The following is a 16,448-nucleotide window of genomic DNA, read 5'->3' on the forward strand; positions in this document are numbered from 1 at the left end:
AGAACTTCTCACTCTTCTCTATAGCCTTAACACTCTCAAACCATTTGGAGTATCCTGACTAAAAGCTTTTCATATGCTCACTTGAAGATCTTAGGAGTCCATGGAAATTTTCAGATAAGTTTATTTTTATGAGAACAAATTTTTTAAAGCCTGTTACATGGTAAGAGAATGCTATTTGAGTTTTCTGTCAGAATAATTATAACGCTTCACAGTTTTTTAAACCGTTTTGTTTTCCTCAGCTGGTAATATTATAGTCTATGGTCGATAATAGTTTATTTAGTTCAGTATAACTTTATACCATCATCAAGTGTACAAAATAAACAGATTCTCCCTAATGATAAATCTTAAACTGAAATAATATTTTCTTGCCATCTTTTTCTGACAAATATCATGGTCCAGTGAACTAGCATGACACATAATGGTCATCTAGTTTTTTTGGAGCATAGGCCTCCTGGAAAAGAGGAAATAATACCCCAGCTCAGCAGGAATTTATTTATTTATTTATTTGCTTTTTAGGGCCACACCCATGGCATATGAAGGTTCCCGGGCTAAGGGTCTAATTGGAGCTTCAGCTGCCAGCCTACACCATAGCCACAGCATCACGGAATCCAAGCCGTGTCTACAACCTACACCACAGCTCACGGCGCCGGATCCTTAACCCACTGAGCGAGGCCAGGGATCAAATCTGCAACCTCATGGTTCCTAGTTCTGATTCGTTTCTGCTGAGCCATGACGGGAACTCTTCAGCAGGAAATTTTTTTAAAAACCTGAATAAATCCCTCTGAGCACTTACATTATCTTGCACTCATTTGTTTCTAACTTGGTAGAATGCCTTCCACTCTTTAATTAGAGCCCAACCGCTTGCATAGATGAAGGAATTTGAATAAATTTAACTAGAGTGATATGATGTGAAAGTTTTACTGGGGTTATAAGACTTGTCCTCATTTATTCCAGTTACTTCCACAATATAAGCATATTAAATATTCTAGAGGAACTAGATAATCATAAACCTGAGTATTTTAGTGTTTAATCACTGAAAGAATCTATAATGATTCTCAGGCTTAACCCTTTTGTGCTGATGTCATGCACATTGGCCTATCTTCTAGTTTCTTCTGTCGCTAAAATGTGCAAAAACATTTCTACCCAGATAATAGCATGTAGGCCCAGGTTCTGCCTCTGTAGTAGCTGGCTATTATCACAAATGTAAAATAGACTCAAGGTCACCAGGCCCAAATCTGTATTCTCTCCGAATGCTAAATAGAAAACATTTACCCTGCCTGGGTTGGAGATAACCCCACGTATTAACTAATATAGGAAGGAATCCAAGTAACATCTTATTTAAAGCTAACCTCATATTTTCTCTTATGTGAGTATGGTAAGTAGTAGTCTCAAAGAATACAGAATTCAGTAACCTGACAGGTACTTAGCAGTGTGTGCTTTTCTTTCTTTTTTCTTCTTTTTTTTTTTCCCTCGGTTACGTATGTCGCAGTCATTTTTAAAAACCAGACCTCCAGGGAGATCCTAACATATGTTAGTAAAATCATTCTGCTATTAGTTATGGTATTAGATAACAAGACCTAGGCATGTGAAGTAAGGTTCAGTTGTGATCTAGCATTGGAGCTTGCAAGTATTCCCAATTTATGAAGGCAGTTATAATGACTCCTTAAAATTTTTCTTTTTCCAACTTTTCTTTTTTACTTGGCATGGCAAAACCTGAAGTTTCTTTTTCTAAAGCCAAGTGATTTTATAATATGTGTATAAAATCACACATTTTTTTCCTGGGGAAAAAAAAAGTGTGTTGTTTGTTTTATTTGCATTTTAAAATTTGCATGCTCTCCTGTATTTTATAACCTTTGGTTTATGCAGGAATATGCTGAATTTCAGTATCGGAGGAGGCACAGACAACAACGCCGTCGAGGAGATGTGCACAGTCTGCTTAGTAATCCTCCAGACCCTGATGAGCCAAGCGAAAGCACTTTAGGTGAGTTCTTGAGTTGGGTATGTCTTAATCTCTTAATTCTCTCGCACTTCTTCTTAATACTGGCTAATCTAAATGTTTGTGAAAGAGTTTGTAATTTAGATATACAGTCAACATGCAGCTGCTTCTAATGTCACAAGATACAGAAAACCAGGGGGATTAAAAACATGGGCTGTAGGGTCAGACAGACCGGAGTTCACGACCCCTTCCCTGCTGTGTATCAAGCATGAAACTTCAGTCAAGTCACTTAACCTCTCCAAGTTTGGTCTCCTCATTCTAAAGAAAAAATAATAATAGTGTCGTTTCTTGGGCTTATTGTGAGCATTAAATGAGATAACGCATGTAAAACCCTTAAGTATTAATATTACCAGGTGAGCACTCAGTAAATAGTAGCTGTTGCTTACTCTTATTATGTTCATGAATGTTTTTCTCCCAGCCTCAGTTCTATCAATATTTTTTTGAAGTTTGATGTCAGAGATAAACTAATTTAATTATCAGCCTTTAAATGTTAAATCTTCAAATTATGGTGTCGGCAGATCATCTTTAATAAATTAGGATCAACAGGACTAAAGATGAGCTCCTCAAGCTACTTAGGGCGCAGATTCTTTAGTTTTTAAAAACGCTGAAAGCTGAAACACCTTTCTTACTCCTTAATGGAAGAAAAAGAACACTGGGTAGCACTTGCATTTATGAATAGAACCATATATAGTACCAGCCAAAAATGTAAAAAACAATTGTGGGTTTAAAGTAACAGAATTAGATTAAAAATTGTTGTTTATGATTAGACAAATATGGATGAGAAATCCCTGAAAGATTATCCCTGTGAAGTTATGAACGTAGGTTTTCACCAGCCCTCAAAGAGAAATCATCTATTTAGATGCAAAGGTGTATGAAACCTTATATGACTAAATTCTCTGTGGCACCACTTGCTTTGAAACAGATATTCCAGAAGGTAGCGGTGGCCGCAGGCCTGGCGCCTCCGTGGTAAGTTCTGCGTCCATGAGCGCACTGCACAGCTCCTCCCTGCGTGATTACACCCCCGCCAGTCGCTCTGAGAACCAAGACTCTCTTCAGGTAGCCTTCCTGTGCAGTCATTGCTCCTGCTCTTGCTCTTTCCCTGTTTTGCCTGGCTTCCTGTTTTTACGTCTGGTACTTTCCGTTTTCTTCCTTCCATTGTAAAATCTTTTTTTCAGTGATGTATTATCATCTGGAATAGAGGGAGTTCCTGTTGTGGCTCAGCATTAACGAATCCGACTAGTATCCATGAGGATTTGGGTTCGATCCCTGGCCTCCCTCAGTGGGTTAAGAATCTGGCATTGTCATGAGCTGTGGTGGAGGTTGCAGACTCAGCTTGGATCCTGCCTTGCTGTGGCTGTGGCGTAGGCCTGAGACTATAGTTGCAATTTGACCCCTAGCCTGGGAACTTCCATATGCTGTGGGCGAGGCCCTAAAAAGACCAAAAAAAAAAAAAGGAAGGCTTAGTGGAATAGAATCAGAGAAAGATTCTTCTGCCTCAGATTTACTTTAAGTAAATTTTTTTCCCTTAGCATGCGCAAGGAGAAAATTAAAATAAGATTTGAGGAGTTCCCGTGGTGGCGCAACGGTTAACAAATCCGACTAGGAACCATGAGGTTGCGGGTTCGGTCCCTGCCCTTGCTCAGTGGGTTAACGATCCGGCGTTGCCGTGAGCTGTGGTGTAGGTTGCAGACGTGGCTCGGATCCCGCGTTGCTGTGGCTCTGGCGTAGGCCGGTGGCTACAGCTCCGATTCAACCCCTAGCCTGGGAACCTCCATGTGCCACGGGAGCGGCCCAAGAAATAGCAACAACAACAACAAAAAAGACAAAAGACAAAAAAAAAAAAAAAAAAAAAGATTTGAGTAACTAAAATAATTCTTCTGTATAAATAGAAATACTATTAATTATGTGTTTGGTGAAAGAACAGTAGTAGACTTAACTGTGTTCAATCATTTCTCCTTTTAAATTTTAAAGTAATTTTGTTGTCTGTTGCCTCAGGCACTGAGTTCCTTGGATGAAGATGATCCCAATATACTTCTCGCAATACAGTTATCTCTGCAAGAATCTGGACTGGCCGTCGATGAAGAAAATAGAGACTTCCTCAGTAATGAAGCATCCTTAGGAGCAATAGGTACCTCTTTACCTTCCAGGCTGGACTCTGTCCCCAGGAGCACAGATAGCCCTCGGGCTGCTTTAAGCAGCTCTGAGCTGTTGGAACTTGGTGACAGCCTCATGAGACTAGGAGCAGAAAGCGACCCATTTTCAACTGACACCCTGAGTTCACACCCTCTCAGTGAGGCAAGAAGTGAATTCTATCCCTCATCCAGTGACCCCGACTCAGCTGACCAGGACGCCCACCTCAGTGACAGTCTTCTTGGCAATATCATGGCATGGTTTCATGACATGAACCCTCAGAGCATCGCCCTCATCCCTCCAGCAGCTGCAGAAGTCAGTGCAGACTCCCAGCTCCCCTGTGTCAAAGAGGAGTCAGAAGGCGTGAGAGCTGTGGAACTGATGCCTCCAGAAGAAGATTCAGTGTTTGAAGATGGTGTGGTCTGTGACGGTAGAGGAACCCAGATAGAAGAAGAAAATCCTCTGGAAGGAAATATTCTGGCTGGGGAAGCAGCAGCTAACACTGGCAACGGTGGTAGTGAGGCAGCCGACAAGGAGGATGGTTCAGATGTTGCAAGTCAGACACCTGCAACCTCAAGTGACTGGCGTGAACAAATACATTTAGTGTGAACTGCACACCTCGGGGCTCTAAGTGAATCACAGGTACAGATGGTATGCTAGTGGAGTATGCTTTATAGAGACTTGATCCACTTAATTCCAACTAATTATAAACCACTGACATTAGGCTTAAATATGAAGGAGTTCCCTTAAATGGTAGCTTCATTTCTGATTTTAACCTTACAGGGAATTTCTTTTGTATTTAATTGGATAGCTTTTCCCCTTTTTGCTGACAAACAGAAGAGCAGGAGAGAGAGAAAGAGAAACACAACTGAAATAAATAGGATGGATTAGATTTCACATTCAGAAAATGCAGTCCTCTGTTTAGCCTAAGGTCGGCAATAATTCAATTGGACGTTTAAATTAAAGGCTTACTCTCTAATCCTTGGTCGATTTTTCCTTTAAAAAAAAAAAAGTTCTCTTCATTTTAAAAGTTATTTTGGACAGATCTAGTAACTTTCGTTCCTCAATCTCTGTGTGCTCTTTGGTAACTTCCCTCCCTTTTTGTCTGAGCAGTGTGAATCGAGATATCCAAGGCTTCTCTTTAGTGCTGCATCTACTACAGCGTAATTAAGTTTAATTTTCACATGAATCAAATATCTCTTTACAGTCCACTTGTGCCAAACTCTGACTCGTGCGCTAACAAGACGTTTAGTGTGCAGTGTCCTGGAGGGCTCCAGAGCATCTCGGCCTTCTCAGAAGTAAAAGGTGCCACTTGGTAGCAATGATATTCCAGAATTTAATGGGCTTTTGTTGCCATGGAGACTGCATTTAAATAAATGTAGCCTGTAGCTTAAGTTAACTAAACCTAATGCTGCTGTTAAAAACAGTTTATTTTAATATTAAAATACAGTTGATTAGCAACAGCGGTGCTGTATTTTAAGAGACACTTTATTGGAAGTGCAATCATAGTTCTTTGTTTTCACAATTTTACAGTGCATTCTACTTACTAATGGGTGCAATTACTTTTAATGGTAAGTGTTTTATAAAATAGAAAAAAAGTGGAGTTTTCATGAGTTACAGTAAATCCCACAGTTATTAAAAAACTCAATAAAACATCCTGCGCAACATGTTACCGTGCCTTTGCCTAACCTAAATGGATAGTTGCCAGTTAAATAAGTGAATAATTCAGATTTTGATGTCTCTTCTGAAGTAACTATGCTATATGAATTGCAAAGACCTCCATAAAACCACCCATGGCCTTGCCTTTACAGTAAATATAACAACTACATGTTCAATCGGTTTGTTTGCCTAAATCGCAAATGCTGATGTGTTTTTCTATTGCACAATACTCATTTGCTGTGTGATTACTGTTTAGTGTTGGGAAAAAAAATCAACTTCCTAGTTATCAGTGTCTTACTGTGAAGAAAATACTGGTCTTAGTTGTAATTAAGATACAATGGTACAGCGTGTAATTAAAACCTAGAGTAAACTGTTGGAATGACTGTTTTACTTACATATTATCAAAACTAGCATAGCATAAGCAAAATAGATATGCAACTCTCCACTTAATATTTTGCCAAATTCTTACCAGAAATCTACAGATACCAAATTTTCAGAACTGAGTTTGTACAGGCAAGTCCTGGGCTAGGTAAGGGGTTACAGTAGTTTTGATATCAATATGGATTGTAATTATGTTTTTTGATTACTTTTTTTCCCCAAAAACCCTGCTTTTGAAATTTTCTTGTACTTTAACTTGGTCTGGCTAGAGTATTTAATATTCTCTTGTTTCCTTGGGATAAACCATGTGAGAATTGCTCCTATGCCATGGATGTCAAAGGTCCACCTTAGTTTTTATTTCCCCAGTGATCAGAAACATTGATACCAATCCCTATTAAAAATTAGTTGGGGAAAATATTTATCTGCAGTGTATTACTGTATATTAAACTGAAATAGTCCATTAAAGGATTTTTTTACAAATTTATTTTGGATTGAAAATATCAACACCAAATCAGTTTTTAGACCAGGTTGCAACTTTTCAGTAGAAAGAGCCTTTGTGTCACATTGAGGCACCTTGCAAAGCTGTGATAAGATGAGAAAGAGTACTCTGTGAAGACAGCATAGCCGTGGGTTCTGGTTCCTTGCACCTTGTGTAGTACCCTGTGTTTCTGTGGTGTTCTCTCCTGAGCATGAAAATGATCATTATCCAATTTGTATTTCCTTGGTACATATTTTAAAAACACAGTCATTGACTTTACAATTCAGAAATAAAGTTTGGCAAAGCCTATTTTGTAAACAAGTTAATTTTATAATGTAAAAAAAAAAATTACTCTAACCTTGACTTGTTATTTGCACTTTCATAGTCTATACTTGATACATTCCCACTTTATATACAGTAGGACTCTACAAACGTGTAGATGTTTGGCCAAATGAATGCTGTTAATAATATGTAAAATTCTTTGATTAAACATTTATTACTTAAACTACTTCACTTTTGTCTCATTACATTATACACTTTGTTTAACCAAGTGAGGAAGCTTCTTCAAATTAAATTCCCTCCAATATGATGGGATTAATTTGGTTCTTACATGTTACAGATTAGTACCTAATGTTTTTTGCACTAGCCCACTAAACTGAGCATTTTATACCCCAAACATAAGCCCAAAACACTGCATGACAATGTGTTAAAACATTGTGACTTCAACACTCATTGTTTTTATCACTATAGCTTTGCTTTCAGAAGAAAGTGTTTTGATTTTGAAAGGTTTTGAAATCTTCATATAGAGAAAGATATAATTTCAAGGTATTTTGTGAAATTGCTTAGTATAGGAAAATTCATGCCATATGAATAGAAATGCCTGCTTCTCACTCATTTTATTATTCTGTCCCATCTGAGTTACCAAAACAGCCCTTGGCCTCTGAACTTGAATGAACAGGCACAGATACCATGCTGCCAGCTCCTGCTTCACAGGATGTGCCCATGATAACCTCTGAGAGTCATCGTTTTATTAGTGCCTTTCATTGTGTAGATTTGAAGCTTAACTCCAGTGTCCATGTGCTAAATTACTCTTTAAATGTTGTTTCTTGCAGCCACTGATCTCATTTTTGTCCCCTTTTTAGTCCTCAAATATTGTTGCTTACCTGTTATGAATTAAAATCTGAGAACTATTGAAGGTGGGTCATAATTTTAAAAGTTACAGTTAGTAAATCACTGAAGAATAAAATATTGGGATCTAAATATTACAAGATAATACAGATTTGGACTTAACCATTTTGTTTTTGTTTTTTTTTTTAAGGCTGAAATTAAAACTCCATAGGGAAAAAATGTTCATGTGTGTGGCTCTTGGGCTGAGTAGTAGTTTATCTCAGCCCTGGGCTACAGGCATGGTTACCGGGTCATCACCTTAGCAACAGTATGTTACTGCCTTGTCAGTCATTATCCCCTTCTCACTAGAATAGTAGATTTTTTTCTAGAAAGATATAAGTGACTCTTTCTAGATTATTACATCACTCATTATTTTAGGAACCTGGGAGTAATAGTACTTCTTAAAGAAAGATCGACTAGAAAAGTTTCCTAAATTTAGCTCTGTTGCACTTAGGACTGACAGGTAGCTAACAAACTGGTGGACAAACTTGAAGAAATTATTCTTCTTCAGTCTTTAAACCTGTGATTTGAAACAATTCCTGTTGGGGCTGTATATCATCTCTTAGCCATTGCACAAGGGCGTAGCCTGCATGAGGCATCAGTGTACAGACAGGCTAAGAGAGATGTTCTTGAAGGAGTGAATAAAAGTCGGTATAGAAAAGGAGAATTACTGGAGGAGACAGTCCAGTTCTCCCGGCCTCTTATATGTCTAAACGTTTGGCTCAGTGTGCCAAGACTGCACGATGTGACGGTGATTTTTGCCTGGGCCACTTCTCAGGATTTATATAGCTAGTTAGCTTGAAGACACAGAGTAGTCTTGCTGTAAAAGCCCTGGATTCTCCCACTTTGTTCCTCAGTTGTGACATAAACCCACAGCATACTTGCTATTCATCTGGGCCTGTTCTGTTGCCCCCTGTGGGACTTGGTACTAGTGTCAGCATAATTGACACGGATATGCCGAGGGTCATTCCGCACGCTATGCCGTGAGTGATAAAGCCCTTTGCCTCTGACCCAGGATTTTGTGTCAGCATCCAAAATACCCTGACAGGCTAACTTCCTGGTTTTGTAGGTAAGATAAAGTCAAATCCCGGACCTGACAACTTTGGCAGCAAGAATGAAATGCTGACAGGGACGTGATTTTCTCTAAGAGGAACTGTTGGGTCAGGTTTGGGCATATAAGACTCTCTGGAATCTCTCTGGTAGTGAACACTCTCCTCTAAGTGTAGATAAGAGGTGGGGGGAGGATAAGGATACCCACTGCCCTGCCTTTTCCTGAGCAGGAGTTGAACTAAGTTTATAGGCTTAACAATATGAAACAAGCTGTCTGAATGGTGCCTTGATTGTTGCTAACTCCTGTAGGCAGACAGGAAGGAATGTTTTCATGAGAAGAGGTCAGCAATTCATGTGACCCTTCCCGAAAGGCAGTATGGCTATAGCTGTAGTCAGGGAGCTCCCAAAGTGCCATCAGCAATAGGAACTCTGTTCTTTGACTGAGAACTTTGAGTGGACAAAAAAACATGAGAAGTGCTTGTGGTTGCAAGCAGTCCAGCACTGTTTCACTGCAAAAATGAATGCATAGGCCTAGCCTCTGACCTTTGACCCCTGGCAGTAATCGACAGTGAGGAAGAGGCACTGCATGCAGGAGGGACAGAAAGTGCCAAGGACTGCAGGGTAAGGGCGGAGGTGTTTGAAGAAAGAAGCCCCTGGGCCCTGTTCTCTCTTGATGCTGGCAGGCATGTAGAAGTGGTTGTGCCATTGTTCAGGCCCAGGCCCTAGAACAAGGAGCTAAGGGAGAGGAAAGGCCAACAATTAAGTTTCCTTCCTGCAGGCCTGCCTCACCCAACTCTTGGGCTTCCTACCCTCTGGGCGGTGATCTGGCATCCATTTGCCACCTGTAGTAGCTCCCAACTCTCATTTCTGACTGTTCAGCTGGGAGAAGGGAATTTGGGAACCAGAGGGGAGGCTTCCTTTGTGGGTGAGGCCTTTTGGGTGATTGAATGTAATGCAGCTCCCAAATCTAAATGTCTAATGGAATTGATGGGTTTCTCCTACTCAGGGACTGCTGCATGTAGAGAGGTGAGAGTAGGGCATAAATCGCTCCCCATTCTGTTTTCTTGTCCCCTTCCTAGTGGTCCAGCAGAAACAACATAGAATTCCAAGAGAAAGTGAAATCCCTCCTTTTGCTAAAGATTTGGTGGCAGCCCAAGTACTCAAGCCATTTCCCAGTACAATGTCGCCACCTGCCTGATACAGCTACCAAGTACACCCTTTTGGAGAAAGGCAGCTATTAACTGGCTCCTAGGCTCTAATTGAAACTTGAACTTTAACCCTTGGGGGCCTTGGAACTTACTGATCTGACTTCTCCACTTTTGGATGGGTCACTGACATTGGAGAATCAGCATGGGCCCAACAGGCCTTGGACGACAAATGGTACATTAGAGAGTGCATAGCTTGTATCTTAATTCTACATGAAAAATTAGCAGCTACCTTTGGGGGATATTTGTGCATAGCTTCATTGCCTAAAACAAAGCCACTGGCTTAGGAGGGGCATCTCAGTTCACAGAATGCCTGGGTTTGGTTCAATTGCTTGGCAGCACCTTAACAAATCCCAGCAACGTTTTCTTGTAGCTATAGATAATTTTAAAATATGGGAAGAGTCTAAAGCTATGGGAAGGCCAAGGAACTAAAATAGCTAAAACTGTTTTAAAAGAGAAAAAGTGGGAGAAGTCATTTCTATGCAATTTCAAAGACACAGTAATCAAGACTGATACTGGTGGGAGGATAGACACAACGATAGAACAGAAAAATAGCCCCCCACAAAATCATCAACTGATTTTAACAAAGGTGCAAAAGTAATACAATGGAGGGAATATAGCCTTTTCAACAAATGGTGCTGGAACAGTAGGTTATAAGACAGGCAAAAATATGAACCCCTAAACCTCATACTGTACAAAACTTGAAACAAGATCATAAATAACATAAAACTTTTAGAGAAAAAAATAGAATGTCTTTATGACCTTAAGATTAAGATTCTTACACTTGATACCAAAAGAAAAAATTGATCGGCTGGACTTCATAAAAATGTAAAGCTTTGTTCTGCAAAAGACCCTTATGAAGAAAATGAAAAGACAAGCCACAGACTGGAAGAAAATGTTCGCAAACATACCTAGAATATATAAAGAACTCAAAACTCAACAGTAAAGAGATAGTATGGACAAAAGACATGGACGAGATATTTCAGTGAAGAAAACGTATCGCCAAAGTGTGTGAGAAGTCGTTTAACATCACTAACCATTAGGAAATGCAAATTTAAATCACAAAAAGATAAACTACACACCTATCAAGATGGCTAAAATAATTAGTAGTATCAGCACCAAATGCTGCCAAGAATGCAGAGGAGCTGGGTCACTCATACATTGCCTGCAGGAATGTAAAATGGGTAGAATGGTACAGCCACACCAGAAAACAGGTGCATAGTTGCTTTAAAAACTAAGCATACGCTAACCATATGAGCATTTTCACTCCTGGACATGTATCATAGAGAAGTGAAAACGTAAGTCCACAAAAAGGTGTTCACAATTGTTCATAGCGGCTATATGCTTAAAACTGGAATCTACCAAAATGTCCCATAGTAGGTGAACAATTAACTGTGATATGTCCATGCAATGGAATACTGCTCAGTAATAAAAGGGAGCAAAGTAGTGATACTTGTAACAACTTGAATGGATGTCAGGGGCGTTATGCTGAGTGAAAAAAGCCAATCTCAAAATGTTACGTACTGTATGGTTTTATTTAAATGACATTTAAGTTCATTTCTTTAAATGACAGAATAGTGGAGATCAAGTTAGTGGTTATAAGCAGTTAGGAATGTTGGGGGGAAGGGAGGTAATTTTGTGACTCTAAAGGGGCAGAACCAGGGGCATCTCTGGTGACGGAATAGTCTGTATCTAGATTATAATGGGGGCTACATGAATCTGCACATGATAAAATGACAACTTTGCATATGTAATATACCAATGTCAGTTTCCTGGTTTAGATATTGTACATTATGTGAAAGAACCATTGGGGGAAACTGGGTGAAGAGTACACAGGACTTCTCTGAACTATCTTTGCAACTTCCTGTGAGTCTATAACGATTTCAAAATAAAATTTTAAAGAATGAAAAGATAGACCAAGTTTGGCATGTGTTGTATGTTTGCTGATCCCTGTTTTAGAGCAGCACTCTGATAAATCACATGTTTTCTTAGTGCATTATGTGCTATTGGTAGTGCTACCACTTGAGAATCATTAACGGTATCTTCAGGAGTTTATTGACTGTTTCAAGGACTTTGATTAAGCAAAAGATACTAAACTGCCAACATTTGTCTTTTTTTTTTCTTAGGGCTGCACCCGCAGCATATGGAGATTCCCAGGCTAAGATTCTAACTGGAGGTATAGCTGCCAGCCTACGCCACAGCCACAGCAACACAGGATCCGAGCCATGTCTGTGACCTAAACCACTGCTTACAGCAACACCAGATCCTTAACCCACTGAACAAGGCCAGGGATTGAACCTGCGTCCTCATGGATGCTAGTCAGGTTCGTTAACCACTGAGCCACGACGGGAACTCCCCAACATTTGTCTTGATAGTAATGTCAAATATATGCCACAGTATTTTGGCCGTTGGCATTCTTTGAGCCTGTGAATGCAAAGTGGCATACTGATTTTTAAAGGGTCACAGCTGTGTACTAGCCTTTGCCATGAGTAGTTTCACCAGGGTCCACTTGAGTTTAGATAGATTTGTTCAGTATACTATACCTAAAGCTGGATGAGAGGATATCTATTTGGGATAGCATAAAGAACAAAAGTTCCAAAGTGAACTATAGGCACCAAATTTGTGGGCATTATAGAAAACATAATCTTAATTTTTTACGGATTCTTTTTCTTTAAGCTTCCATTGCCCCATTATGGACATCTTGGGTTGATTTGCAAATGTGCTGCCCATCATTGGATTTGGGACCACTCCTGACAGATTTTCAAATCGTGGACTTTTCTCAAAAGACGAATTTCTATCGTTGAGAACAAATTAATCTACTCATTTGATAGACTGACCCTAAAAGGTATGTCTTGCTCAGAGTCCTTACTTAATGGAGAAATCAAAAGATTGTCCTAGAAACATTAGAATTTCTTTGAATAGAGTCACCACTGCTATGTGATGGCATATACAATAGACTCAAAGTGGCTGTGTGTGGTTGGGAGCATTACTAAGAAAACAGAAGTGTCTAATGTGGTATGAGAACAGTAGAAATTTCAGTGGAGTTCCCTGGGGGCACAGCAGGCTTAGGATCCTGCATTGTCACTATTGTGGTGAGGGTTCAATCTCTAGCCTGGGAACTTTCACATGCCTTGGGGACAACCCCCCCCCAAAAAAAGAAAAATTCAATGAAGAAAGAAATTGGCCAGCATGTCCCTATCATGTGCAGGAAGGTTGTTTTGATGCCAAAAGAATATGCAAAACCTCAGACTTCCCAGCTGAATGTGCTTTTTGTATGAAATTAACTCAACATTACTTTTGGCAGGTGTACACATGGTGATGTTAAGATATCCCAACCCAGGAGCTTGAGAGGGTTCTCCCAGACTTTTTTGCTGGGTGGCTTTAAACATCTCTTTCTTGTCTATTTGCTCACATTTCAGAGGTTACCCCCATCTTCAGGACTTTGCTGATAGTTATAGATCATAAACAGTGATAAACCACTTAAGTAGTGGATATACAGTTAATCTGAAACAGGTAATCACCATCACATGTAAGTGACTGTAGTCCCTATACTTAAATCCATATGTCTCACCTGAGATCTGCATGTTCAGTTAAATCTAAAAATAAAGCTCTATCATAAGGAAATCTAGAGAGACCAGAAAAGTCTAATGTCCCCATCCGGCCCCCTGCACAATCCATCCATGCTGGAAATGGCCCCTTCTTCTCTTCATGCCAGACACTGAAATGATTCTGACTCAGAACACTATCCTGGGAGCAAATAGATAGTTTGAGATAGAAACAAAGCGCTCTCTCGAGATAGAATTTACTTCTCCAGTCTGACTCTGGAATCCAAGAGAAAAGCAGAATTCTTTGGTTTATCTTAAAGTCAGATGTCAAAATACTTCCACAGAATGCTCAAATCAAGAGAAGAGAATAAATATGGTTTCTGTAATCAATTTTATTCATGTTATTCATGTAGAGAGTTGTTGTTTACAGCTTTACATTGTGCCTGGAAAACTTTGACAAAGTAATGGGCCTCTTACAAATGTAAGTATGTAATTATGTACTCATCTTTTGAATTTATAAAAATCAGAAGTGTCTGCCAGAAAGTTTGACAGTGTGACAATGGAACTAAAAATGTATAACAGCTACCACTACCATCTACTGAATGCATGCTTTCATTTGACAAATTGTAAAGTAATTATTTTAAAATTCATTTTAAAATATAAGGGCTCATGGAGTGGTAACCTCTGCATGTCTTCACAGACGTCCCTCCTTCCCTCTTTTCAGCACAAGCCAGCCTTGGCCATATAACTACCGTCCCAGTCCAATCAGTTGCAAAATAAAAAGGAAAAGGTTGATTATGTCCATGTAGATGTTCAGGGCAGCAAAAACATACTCTTCAGGGTCCAGGTCAGAATGATGATGGCGCCCTCCCACCATCAGCTGCACATCCATCACCAAGTACTTAAAGAAAAGAAAGTTAAGTTGTACATTTCCATAAAATAAGCATCCAGAAATTATCTAGAAGAATTATTTTAGCATCAGTAAATATATTGCAGAGAATAAATCTGTGGCTATATATATTATTTATATATTTGTATTTATGTATATATAATATAGATAGCCTCACATATATATATTATTCTTACAGCCTCAGTCATTCATGATGTCCCCAAATTTGTGCTCTGTCTGTTAAAGCAAGTGCCTTGTTCTCCTGAAGCCAGTGGGACCAAATCTGTGAGCCTTCTTCTCCTTTCAAGTCAAGAAACCTTTAGTCAATGATGTGACCAAGTGGACAGATTAGACACAAAAAACTTGAAACTACAAAATGCCCTGTGTTTTGTGATCTTCCCATGTGTTCTCACTGAACAAAGACAGAAAGAAAGATGATTTCCCAATATTTAGATTCACCCACGGCAAGAATTCTGAACTCTTGGCGCTTTGGGTAATACATTTTTCAACAGTTGACACTGGAGACAGCTTTGTGATGACATCAGTATTTTCAAAGTAGAATAAAGAAAAGATTCATATTTGCTTAAATAACCCCCCAAATAAACATTTTAGCTCAGCTGTGGTAGGTAAAATTATAAACTTCTAAAATATCAAGAGAAAATGTCAGAGAGCCCTCTCTTTTGTTTGTACACTGAGCAAAAACAGGCAGCACAAGTACATTCGAGGGAGGAAAAGAAAACAGGTGGCTCCTCGGTTCTTTACCTCCAGGCTGTAGACAAAAATCTAGTGCTGTGAGGCAGAGCCCCATCAGACAGGTCAACTCTGGCATTACAGAGAATTCTTGGGGTTTTAAGGATTCTTTAAAACAATCCATTTTAGAATAACATCCACTACAGTGAAACCTATCCCAAGTAATTCAGGTGTCAGCCTTCCCTGGGCCCCGATTTCCATGCAGTCTTATAAGAATGAGGAGGGAAGGAGAGGAACAGGAGAAAAAGAACTGGGCACCTTCTGGGTAGCTTCGTATCATCTCATGTAATAAGGGAATGACCCAGTTGAGGCAGATGAGATGAACAAGCTTCCAAGAAGAGAAGATCACACTGTAGCAAGGGGCAGGGAAGGGAGTCAAACCCGAGGCTGGTGGTTGCCAAAGCAGCTGCCTCACCTGGACCACTGATTCCCTTACCACTTGGCCTCCCCTCTTTCTATGTCTGAGTCCAGCAACTTTGTGAAGAGAAAAGCTAGGAGGACCAACCAATAGTTTGCCAAGGATTATTCTGTGTTGTCAGAAACTCCTCAGTCCCAGGCAAACCAGGACAGTTGGTCATCCCTAAAAAAAGGTCCCCAGCCACTGAGCTTCCAGCCTTGCTCCTAGCTTCCACCGAACTCTCCTGAGGGTGATGATTTTTAATATAATCCTTTAAGAAGGAGCAACTTTTTGAAAGAGGGAGGGAGGGAGGGGAAGCAAGGAAGGAAGGATGAATAGCACAAGAGGCAGGAGGAACACAGATCACAGATGACCATCTTCAAGGTAGGCCAGGGTCTTCATGCCAACATACCCATACTAGGGGATAGGGCCCCACTCCAAGAAGTCACATCCATGTCCCCTCTGCTCTTTTCCATCATGACTGTCCCAGTGTCAGCCTCAGCCCAGGCAGCATATGGTACTGCATGTAAATGGCTTCTTTTTGTTTGCTTTTTTTAAATTGAGGTATAGTTGATTTACACTGTTGTGTTGGTTTCAGGTGTGCAGCAGAGTGATTCAGTTACATATGTGTATATGTATGTATTCTTTTCCATGATAGTTTATTACAGAATGTTGACTGTAGATCCCTGTGCTATACAGTAGAACCTTGTTTATCATTTTATATAGTTTACTAATCCCAAAGTCCTACCAAAAAAAAAAGAAACAGAAGAAGAAAAAAGAGCAAATCTTGAAGATTTCCCAATA

General features: G+C 39.7%; 1 protein-coding gene across 3 annotated transcripts in view; it reads left to right on the forward strand.

Moving 5' to 3' along the window:
- The window catches only part of ANKIB1 (ankyrin repeat and IBR domain containing 1), a 143,961-nt gene extending 136,812 nt beyond the window's left edge, over positions 1 to 7,149 (forward strand). The window contains exons 18-20 of one of the 3 annotated variants that reach the window (XM_003130136.4): positions 1,867 to 1,981; positions 2,919 to 3,052; positions 3,992 to 7,149. In XM_003130136.4, coding sequence (XP_003130184.2) covers positions 1,867 to 1,981; positions 2,919 to 3,052; positions 3,992 to 4,735 — 993 coding nt within the window. In that variant the 3' untranslated portion in view covers positions 4,736 to 7,149. The remainder of the gene's footprint in view (positions 1 to 1,866; positions 1,982 to 2,918; positions 3,053 to 3,991) is intronic. The other 2 variants (XM_013979684.2, XM_005667593.3) reach the window with 2 other exon arrangements.

The sequence above is a fragment of the Sus scrofa genome, chromosome 9, assembly GCF_000003025.6.
Source record: "Sus scrofa isolate TJ Tabasco breed Duroc chromosome 9, Sscrofa11.1, whole genome shotgun sequence".
NCBI classification, from domain to species: Eukaryota; Metazoa; Chordata; class Mammalia; order Artiodactyla; family Suidae; genus Sus; species Sus scrofa.